This window comes from Bufo gargarizans, chromosome 7 (assembly GCF_014858855.1).
Source record: "Bufo gargarizans isolate SCDJY-AF-19 chromosome 7, ASM1485885v1, whole genome shotgun sequence".
Lineage (NCBI taxonomy): Eukaryota > Metazoa > Chordata > Amphibia > Anura > Bufonidae > Bufo > Bufo gargarizans.
The window spans coordinates 172,369,058-172,379,810 of record NC_058086.1 but is presented as its reverse complement, the minus strand read 5'-3'; the positions used below and the strand labels follow the sequence as shown (position 1 = coordinate 172,379,810).

Genomic DNA, 10,753 nt, shown 5'->3' with positions numbered 1-10,753 from the left:
ACATCCAGCCTCTAGCCATGCAGTCTACCATTACCACAGTGTATAACATCCAGTCTCTAGCCATACAGTCTGCCATTACCACAGTGTATCACATCCTGTGGGAGGAGCTGTGTTTCTTCCTCTGTGCTGCACTGTGAGAGGAGCAGGAGCCTGACATCGTGTGCTGGGGGATACGCTGCCCTTTCCCCAGGGGGTGGCGTGTTCTCCCGGTATGGATCCTCGAGCCTCTGACTGCCGCCGTTTATCTACACGTGCCGGCAGCCATAGTGGAACCCTGCGTGCGGCAGGAAGACCTCCTGAAACTGGAGACTTACCTCCTGATTCTCCAGCATCGAGAAACAGCGGCAAGGTGACACCGGCGGCCGGTGGTAAGCCTCAGAGAACCCCGCAGCGTGCGGCTGCAAAGCCGCAGGGAGCAGATGACAGCCCCGCTCATACTGCGGGCAGGAGAGGAGCAGCAACCAGGAGCAGCAGAGATCCACTGCAGGAATCCCTGTGTGACTCCAGCAATGCACCGGGTGTGGTCAGGAGAGGTCCTGGGAGGAAAACAAGCCTGGGATCCTCTCTGAGCTCCTCTTCAGAGCAGATAACTCTGCACCCAGGAAAGCTGGATGGGAAAGAAAGGCCGGCTGCTAAGCAGGCAGCGGGTGAACAGAGAGCAGAGCCGGCGGGTCAGGTTGCTGAACAAGCAGCCTGCGAAGTCTCTGGACCAAGGAAAGCTGCAGGAATGGAGTCTGGAACCCCAAAGGGTGAGGTATGTGAGGCTGGGAGTAGTGATTCTGTGCCTCAGCCCAGAGGGGGTGCTTCGGGTGTAACTAGCAGTGACTTAGCTCCTGGTGTGGTTGCTGGTGTTTCTGGTTCTCCTGGTATCTCCTCTGGTGTACAAGCCGCAGAGGCCAGGAGACTGTTTAATTGGGGGGTCATGAGCCCCACTGAAACCCCCTCATTGTACTCATCAAGGGTGGCGTATTTCCTAAATCAGCTTGAGGAAGTAAAGAAGAAATTAAAACAATTTAAATTGGAACATAGGAATGTGAAAGCTCAGGCCATGCTACCAAAAAGTAAGAGAGCGGTCCTCTCCTCCAGGCTGGAGAAGCTGGAGGAGGAGATCGCGACTTTGGAGGAAAAGAGGGCCTCTATAGTGAAAAATGGAGGGCCGTTTATGGAAAAATTCAAAAATGACTGTCGCTTTGAAAGCATGTCTGGCTCCAGTCCGTCAGGGCTGCGGTCTGGAAGCCAGAGGAAGGTGAAGGAGTTGGCGGTGGAATCAGAGGTGGACTCATTACCGGGTGGCCAAGGGGACCCCTCTGAACCAGTTATGTCATCCTCTGGGGATGAAGGCAGGTCTGGGGGGAGACTAATGGTGGAGATCAGGCAGCTGGAATCCCCAGTGGGCAAATTGTATTTCGGTGACGAGGAGGTCCCGGAGGACGAGGTGGTAAGAGAAAAGAAAAAGAAGATCATAAAAGAAGAAGTGTTACGTTTTGTGCCTTCTGAACCCATTGCTGAGCCCAGCGCGGTTCCTGTAGTGGAATCGGGCCAAACAGCACGGGAGAATGAATCTGAGATGGTGGCAGCAGGTGTCCCCCTTTCCTGCAGTGGAAGGGAGAACACAGGAGTAGACAGGGTTAAAACCCCTGACAGTGTTGCGGACAAAGTGAAGGATGAAAGGGCCAGAGCAAAATCTGGAAGGTTTATAAAAAAAACTGTAAAGAAACCATTAAAGTCTGTGGATGTTGCAGAATTTTTGGGGGCTGTGCGGGCTGCAGAGAGGGTGAGGGGTGTGGGGGATAGGAAGTCCTCCGCAGTTCCTGAAATGGGGGGCCCTTCAGACCCTGCCCCCAATGACGCCAGTACTCCTCTAGGGAACCCGACCAGTCTGAGGGGAGTGAAGAGCGATGGGATTGTAAGTATGGTAAAAGATGTTGCGAGTGGTAACTTAGGAAGAGACGCAAATGAGAGTATGAATGAGAGTATGAATGAGAGTATGAATGAGGACGTTGTTACAAATAAGGATGTAAATAGTGAAATGAATGGTGAGGCAAATGAAGATATAACTGGTGAGAGTATGAATGAGGAATTGGTAGTTGCTTATGCAGCAGATACGGAAGTCGAGGAGGAAGAGGCTGACGGGAGGAGGCAGGTTGCAAGGGAAGCAGGGGATTGTGTAAATAGGAGATCATATGCTAGTGTGGCTGCAGGTGACTCTTTGCCCAGGGAATCAGGTAATGGTAACTTGCAACGGCGCCTCTTGGAGGCTCTGAGGAAGGGGAAAGAGACGTCCATGCAGGTGGAGGGTGAACCGGTTAAACTGTCTTTTTGGACAGAGAGACATGGTCTGAGAACCTTCCGAGAGGAAAGAGCGGGAGAGACCGTTTGGTCTCTCCCTACATCCGGGGGGAGCCGTAGGAATGTGGCCCGTCTCTCTTGGAGGAGTGAAGAAGCAACGCCTTCTAGGAAAGACGTTGTGGAGCTTCTCCTGGGGATGGGCTTTGTGGCAAATGACATCTTTGCCCTAATCCATCCCTACGGCACCAAGAGTTTCGATGTTAGTTTTGTTAGACCAGAGGGGCTTGAGCTCTTCTGGTCTAAATATGAACTGGCAAAGAACACCCCGGCCTGGCGGGGATTTTCTGTCCAGGCTATAACCCGCCAGACGATGGTCAAGAAAGTGACGGTATTAACCTGTAACGAATCACTTTCTAGCGTGGACATTATGACATGGCTCAGTCGTTATGGCGAGGTTGGACAATTCCCCGCCAAAGTTTTGGATGATCACGGCATCTGGTCAGGTGCCTGGACCTTCAGCGTAAAGCTGAGGGCACAGGGCAACTCAGTTGCTCATATCCCCTCCTCTGCTTTCTTGGGTCGAGATAGAATTATGGTTTTCTATCAGGGACAGCCGAAGGTCTGCTATAGGTGTGGTAGTCCCACTCACTTTAGCGCACAATGCGATGTTCGCAAGTGTGCAAAGTGTGGTGACATTGGCCATCTTGCCGCATCCTGTAGGCGGATTCGGTGTAACCTGTGTGGGGACCTGGGTCATCCCTTCAGTCGTTGTCCGCTTGCCTTTTCCAACAAGGCTCAGGGCCGGGCCCGGACTCAAGCGGATGCTGGCCATGAAGCTGGGTCTGTTGTCGAAGAAGGGCCTGCTGCCGGGACTGGGCCGGTTGGTGAAGGGACGAGTGCCGGTGATACCAGCACTGGAAGAAGCAGACAGGGTACAGTTAAGAACTTAAGGCCTTCCAGGATTAAACGGCAAGAAAAACGCCGTAGGGATAGGGAGCAGGCGGCAGCTGGTCCCTTAGTTGATTCTCCGGCAGGCCTTTTAGTTGGGGATCCAGGTTGTAGCGACCCAGGGTACAGCGATGAGGAGGGAGGACCTGGGGTTCAGCCTGAGGAAGCCAACCCCTCTGCTACATCCGCATCCTCGTACGGCGAAAGCATGGACGAGGATTACAGGAGGTGGTTGGGGGATAGGAGGAACAAACGGAGCAGGAGGAAAAAGAAAGGAGAGGGTCGCAAGCCCTCTCTGGAGTGGGATTCATCTGTCCCACTCACCCTTGACCAGATGCCAGAGGAAGAATTAGTCGGGGCCCCTCCTGTGGATCTCTCCAACCGGTATCAGGTCCTTGACGAGGATCCCCCAACTCCAGTTGGGGAGGAGGAGGATGTGGTACCGGAGGGCGCAAAGGCCTCCTCGCAGGTTGCCGGGCCCTGCCCTCCTTCTTCTGGAGGGGGGGCTAAGCCTGATTCCGTGGGCAAACAGAACGGTATGGATGTATCAGTGTGTCTGAAAAGGCAAAAGGAAAATGAAGGATCAGGAGATAATGATGAGGAGAGTGGTGGTGGAGGGGGGAAAAAGAAAGCTATCCAACTCGATCATGTATGATGGCGGAACTCACCCTGTTGACGCTAGCAAGTATTAATGTTGCTAGCATTAAGTCAGACGTGGCCCGTTTTATGGCCTTTGATTTTTTCAGCCGTATTGATGCTGATATTTTATTTTTGCAAGAGACCTGGTTAACAAGTGTTGAGTTGCTGGCGAAAGCCAAGCAGGAATGGCGGCTCGGTCCGTCATTCTGGTCTCTTGCGGCCGAGCCACGTAGCGGGGTGGCGGTCCTTTTTAAAACCGCCGAAAGAGTAGAATGCAGGAGGATTATCGAGTTGGAAATGGGAAGGTGCCTGATTCTAGATGTCCTCATGGGAAGACAAGAATTAAGATTAATCAACATCTATGGACCACAAAGTAGGTGGGACCGTAAATGTCTTCTTATGAGGATTAAGCCTTTTCTTTTTACCAGCCGACAAGTGATCTTTGGAGGAGACTTTAACAATGTGACTAGAGTCTGTGATAGGGGGGTCCCCAGAGGTGGGCTGGATACTGATGGCGTCGTCTTGAGTAGAATAGTTGAGGAAGCTCGTCTGGTGGATGCTCATTTACGGCACAAACCGGATCACGTGGATTTCACCTTTAATAAGGGAAATCGTAGGTCTAGAATAGATAGGTTTTATTTGAAGGAGGAGGCTGTTTTTTCGGCTTTACAAGCTGAGGAAGTGGAATTCTCCGATCACTGTTTAATTAGTTTCTCTCTGAATGTTACAGAGACTCCCCGCATGGGAAAAGGAATATGGAAGTTGAATTCGTCTCTCCTGGAAGAAGCGATGGTAAGACAATCCTTTGAGGATTTCCTTCAGAGCCAGGAACCTTTGGTGGACATGTGCAACAGTAAGTCGGAGTGGTGGGAGATGTTTAAAAAAAGGACGGCGAGGTTTTTCCGAAAGCTCTCTAACCTCAGGAGCTGGGACAGATACCGTCTGTACCAGGAACTGAGGAAGAAACTTGAAAGACTTGTGTCGACGGGAGATAGCCGCGAGGATATCTCTCGTGTAAAATCCTTGCTCAAGAGGTGTCAGTATGATAGGTACGCCTCTTTGGTTGCCGAGAGGGACTTCGGGAAATACCGCTCGCCCGACCCTTACGGGAACTGTAAGATGGCAGTAAGAAGTAAACTAGTGATGGGCCTGGTTGACAGTACAGGCTCCCTGAATAGGTCCAAATCAGGGATCCTGGAGGTCGTCAGGTCCTTCTACTCTCACCTCTTTGGTAGGAAAGAACTGAATCGGGACAGTCTTTCAGCTTTCTTGGCTGGGGCGATTCCCGGGGCGGGAATGGACCCCTCTCTTGATATTTTGACAGAACCTATCAGGGAAGAGGAAGTGAGACTGGCCATTGATGGGCTCAGGCCCAAAAAATCGCCAGGTCCGGATGGCTTAACATCCGAGTGGTATAAGACTTTTAGGGAACAATTAGTTCCTCTCTTGACCGAGGTGTATAACGAGTGTCTTTCCTCGGGCAGTCTGCCAAGGTCAATGGGAAAGTCCGTCCTGATTCTTCTGACAAAGGGTAGGGATCCATCCCGCATTGAGAATTGGAGACCCATATCGCTTCTCAATGTGGACAGAAAGATTTTGGCAAAAATACTCTTCTGCAGACTGGCGAAATTTGCGCTGAAGCTCCTTTCGGGGTCCCAGCATTGTTCAGTTCCCGGGCGGAGCGCTTTTAGCGCCGTTCTCAGTGTCCGGGAGGCCGTGGAACGGGGCAGGGCGGGTCTTTGGAAGGGGCTTTTGTTATCCCTGGATCAGGCTAAGGCTTTTGACCGAGTGAATCACGAATACCTGTGGTCTGTCCTCTTGTGGTATGGTCTACCCGGGAGGTTTGTAGATTGGCTAAAAACCTTGTACAAAGGGGCCGAGAGTTTCCCGTTGGTTAATGGTTGGCTGGGTCGTCCTTTTGAGGTGGCTTCCGGTGTCCGCCAGGGATGTCCTTTAAGCCCTCTGCTGTACGTGTTTGCGATCGATCCTTTCATCAGAAGGGTAGATCGCGGACCGTTGGCGGGGGTGAGGATGGAACTGGCGGTGGGGGGGCCATCTCTGAAGGTGGTAGCGTACGCTGATGATGTCTCTATTTTTACCTCTTCGGAAGAGGAGGTGGGATGGGTGATGTCGGAGGTGAATCGCTATTCGGAAGTTTCCGGGTCCCAGATTAACCGGGACAAATGTGAGACTATCTGGCTGGGGGAAGGGGATCCTGTCTTCGATCTCCAGGGCACTCTTCCAGAACCCCAGAAATCAGTAAAGATCTTAGGCATCAACTTTGGCCAAGATGAGGATTATCATCAACAAAATTGGGAGGGTAGACTGAAAGATGTCGCCCAAAGGGTGGACCGCTGGAAGGGGTGGTCTTTATCCCTCAGGGAAAGGGTTCACTTGTGCAAAGCTTACCTGATTCCTGTGCTTTTATATCTGAGCAGTGTTTGTGTCTTGCCAGGCTCTCTCTGGGCAACGGTCTACAGCCTCTTTTTCCAGATGTTATGGGGAAATAGGCTGAACCTAATCAGGAGAGAGGTGACTTACCGCACAAGGAGACTAGGCGGGTTGGATATGGTCAACCCAGTGGTATTTTTAACAAATACCTTCTTGAAAATAAACATTGCAAACCTCTGGAAAGAGAGGGCTCCTTTGTGGGTAATTTCCTGTAGGGAATGGTTCCGGCCCTTCTTCCAGGAATGGGAGACAGGAGGGCGTGTGAAAGACCTGCGTGCGTCACATGGACATCTCCCGGCTTACGTTGCTCCGGTTCTGAAGATCATAAGGCGGTGGGGCCTGAGAAGGACTGAGATAGAGACCATGTCGAGGGGTTCCCTTGACAGGGGGGTCCTGTCTTCTTTCTTCCAGGCGCCGCTGGCCTTGAAGGATTGCCCAAGTCAGGATCTGGAGGGTGGGCTACTTTTGCTTAATTTAGAAAGGATCCCTAAGAAGGTTTGGGATGTGACTTGGCGCTGCTTTCATGGAAAGCTATATGTAAGGGATAATATGAAGTGCAGGAACTCCGAGGAAAGGGGTTGTCCCCGGGAGGAGTGTGGGGGCGTGCTAGAAAGCATGGACCACTTCCTGCTTCACTGTCCCTTTAATATAGAGGTGTACAAAAGGGTGGGGTCTTCCATCGGTTGGCCCAGGCTGGCCGCCTTGTCTTATGCGGAATGGGCCTATGGCGCATTCAAAGACCTTGGTGGCAGGGACCGTCGCACTTTATTTTTAGTTAGTGCAGTGGTTAGGCATCACATCTGGTGTGCACGGTGTCTAGTGTCGACGAGTCGTAAAATCCTCCCAGTGGAAACGGTACATAGGAACATTATGGGTGACCTGGTGAAGGTGCGCTCTCTGGAGTATGAAAAGTGGGGGGACCCCAAGGCCTCTCGCCTGTGGAGGGGCTTTTGTTTTGGGGTTCCCTGACTGAGTAACACTCCTTGTCCTGGTGGTGGGCTGATCTAGAAGACACAGTTAGAGTTTTTGTTTTGTTTTGTATAAGAATAGGATGAAAAGGCTTACGGGCTACTGAACCATAGCCGACAAGTTGTGGGAAGTGTTCGGTATTGTAGATTTTGGAAAGTAGTAAATTTGTACTGTATTATATTATATTATATTATGTTATGTTGTATTATATTAGTAAAGGTGTAGTGGGGCTTAGTTAGGTTGGGAGGGGGGTGTGGGTGGAGGAGGGGGATATATGTATATATGTGTATATAAGGGGGGATATGTGTATGTATGTGTATGTGTGTGTATATATATATATGTATATATGTATATATAAAAATAAAAGTTAAATAAAAGGTAAATATATAAAAAAAAAAAAATATATATATATATATATATATATATAAAAAAAAAAAAAAAAAAAAATTGTGTGTGATACAAACTGGTCGACCCCAGTCCAACTGGGGATGAACTTACGGACTGACAGAGCTCAGGGTTTTCTTTTCCCTTTGAACTTTGAGGGTGATCAGTTTGTCTGTTTGCAGTGGGGGTTGGTGAAGGGTTTAATAGTTAGTTTTTAAGTTAAGGTTTCTGCTTGTGTTTTGTATATTTGTTTTTTATATACGGCTGGCATATAATTATTACATTTGTATATATGTTTGTATATATGTTTTGTATAAATGGATTTTAGATGAGCATGAAAGCATTTTAATATGTAAATATGTAAAATAGGGGGTTTTGGGGTGGGAGACTGGTCGGGTAAGGGAATAGTATTTTTGCTAGACTCTGTGTTATGTCACTTGTTTGGTTTATTGCTATGTTTGGATAAGTTTTCCATTATGTAAGTTATTTATTTATATTTTAATAAAAAAGTCCAGCCTCTAGCCATGCAGTCTACCATTACCACAGGTGTATAACATCCAGCCTCTAGCCATGCAGTCTACCATTACCACAGTGTATAACATCCAGTCTCTAGCCATGCAGTCTACCATTACCACAGTGTATAACTTCCAGTCTCCAGCCATGCAGTCTACCATTACCACAGCGTATAACATCCAGCCTCTAGCCATGCAGTCTACCATTACCACAGCGTATAACATCCAGCCTCTAGCCATGCAGTCTACCATTACCACAGTGTATAACATCCAGTCTCTAGCCATGCAGTCTGCCATTACCACAGGTGTACTGAGTGCTGAGGAGCAAGTGCATAAAAGTCACCAATGCTCTGTTGACTCCATAACTGCAGTCTAGACCTCCTCTGCAATTACCATCAGCACAAAAACTGTGCTTTACCAGGAGCTTCATGGCATGGGTTTCCATGGCCGCTGCATGTCGGCCTTCCATCACCAGGCACAGTGCCAATTGTTGAATGGAGGGTGTAAACCACTGGACTCTGGAGCAGAGGAGACATCTTCTATTAAGTGACCAACCACACTTCCCTATCTGGCGTCTGATGGAGATTGAATGCCAGGAAACCGTTACCTGCCGGACTGCCTGGCGCCCGTTGTACAGTCTGATGGTGGAGGAGAGAGAATGCCGTGTGGGGTTTTCAGGGTTCGGCTATGGACCCTTAGTTCTGCATCGAGCTGCGGCCATGTAACCCCAGAACCGTCACCTGCAGAGCTGGCCTCGACCATTGTCTTATCATGATTCCAACTTCCCCTGTAAGTAAGTCACGACCGAGATTCTCTTAATTGGGCAAGTTTAGATTTTAAAGAGTGACAGACCTGAAGCTCTCCCGGCAACGAGCCACGAAGGGAGAGCGAGGGGGAGTCGCTGCAACCCGGTTGGGGGTAGTAGTAGTGGAGAGGGGTAGTATAGGTAAAATATGCTGGAAGCTGAAAAAAGGGGTGGAATGGTGGGAGGGGGCCGTGTTATTTGGACAATAGGGGAGGATTGGACCAGGTTACCTGTGTAATAGAATTTACAAGGCAAATCTATCTATTCTGGAGAACCTCCTCTAGCACTAGGACCCTGCGGTGTCCCCAGCAGGTGGCGCTCTTTCCTCCTGTGTTACAATGTATCCATTACAATCTGCAGTTATTGTTCCATTTATCTGTGGTTTGTTCATTCTGATCTTCCCTTTTCTTCTTCTTCTAGTTACAATTATCAGTGGATGTGCCACTGAAGAAACCTGTGCGAAAATGCAGAACCACGAGCCGTCCACCCGCTGCTGTGATACCGATCTGTGTAACTGAGGCTGCGACGCCGTACAACATGGAGGCCGGAAACAGCCAACTGAGGCTCTCCAGCTGTTGCAAAACTACAACTCCCAGCATGCCCAGACTGCCTACAGCTATCAGCCTACAGCAGGGCATGGTGGGAATTGTAGTTTTACAACAATTGGAGAGCCACAGGTTGGCCATCCATGATATACATCATCAATGGTCCAAACTGAGTCTATAGAAAGGAAGGAGACAGGACAGTGGTAGGAACCTGCAGCAGATAGAAGACAGGGAGTTCCTGGACATATAGCTATATACTCATACATAGGCTGGGTACACCGTAACGTGGCGCGAGGGGAAGGGGAGCGCAGGATTCAGCACACTTGGGTTGCATTGTTTGTATCCACATGAAGGATTGTATCATCTCACAGGTTCTGTCAGCACCGGAAGGATACGACTCCGGCCAGGAGGAGAAGACGCAGCTATGATAGATCTGTATAATGTATGCTATGTGTAAGGAAATATATCTCAGCACTGCGTCTTTCTCACGTCTTTGCTGGAGACTTTCTTGCACTGGACTTCATTTCCTTTTCTTTTTACAGTTAAGAGGAACCGCAATGGGCACGGATGTTGCCCCCACTTATGTAACCATTTATATGGCTATGCCAGAGAAGGCCTTCATCTGTGTGTCCCACCACTTCTCAGAGGTCTTAAGGTGGTGAAGATACATAGATGATGTCTTCCTTACCTGAGCAGGGAATACTGATGAACTGAAGGATTTTCTTTCTTATATGAACTCTATTGACCGAGGGGTTAAGCTTTAGTGCAGTCCACTACATCTTTACCATTTGTGGATACTATAATATACAAGAGAATGGGCAGGCTGGTCAAGGACCTATTTGGTAAAACTACCAACAGAAGCAACCTCCTTGAATTTGACAGTAGCTAACCATGATGTATATTACGGTTTTTGCCGTACAGTCAATTCTTGATTGTATCACGGATCATGGAGGGTCCCTGGTGGTTAAAATTAGGCTTGAAGAAGTGACTCAGAAATGTATCACAAGGGTTTATCCTAGGGGACTTGTCCAGGAACGTCGGAGCAATGAGACTCTATTGCCCAGCCAAACAGTACGCCCCAATAGATCCACTGGGAGAGTTCCTTTTGTCTCCTGATCTGAAGCGAGTGAACAAATACCTGCAAATACTGGTCAGTATAAGACAAGTGCCTAAATGTGAGGACCCAACACTCATATCATTTAGACACTCCA

General features: G+C 49.3%; 1 protein-coding gene across 1 annotated transcript; it reads left to right on the top strand.

Moving 5' to 3' along the window:
• The first annotated feature begins 211 nt into the window (after positions 1-211).
• LOC122944226 lies at positions 212-10,076 on the top strand. The gene is made up of 3 exons (XM_044302453.1): positions 212-749; positions 4,607-4,668; positions 9,418-10,076. Exons 1-3 carry the CDS (start codon positions 212-214, stop codon positions 9,721-9,723), a joined length of 906 nt encoding a protein of 301 aa, XP_044158388.1. The 3' UTR covers positions 9,724-10,076.
• Positions 10,077-10,753: the final 677 nt, after the last annotated feature.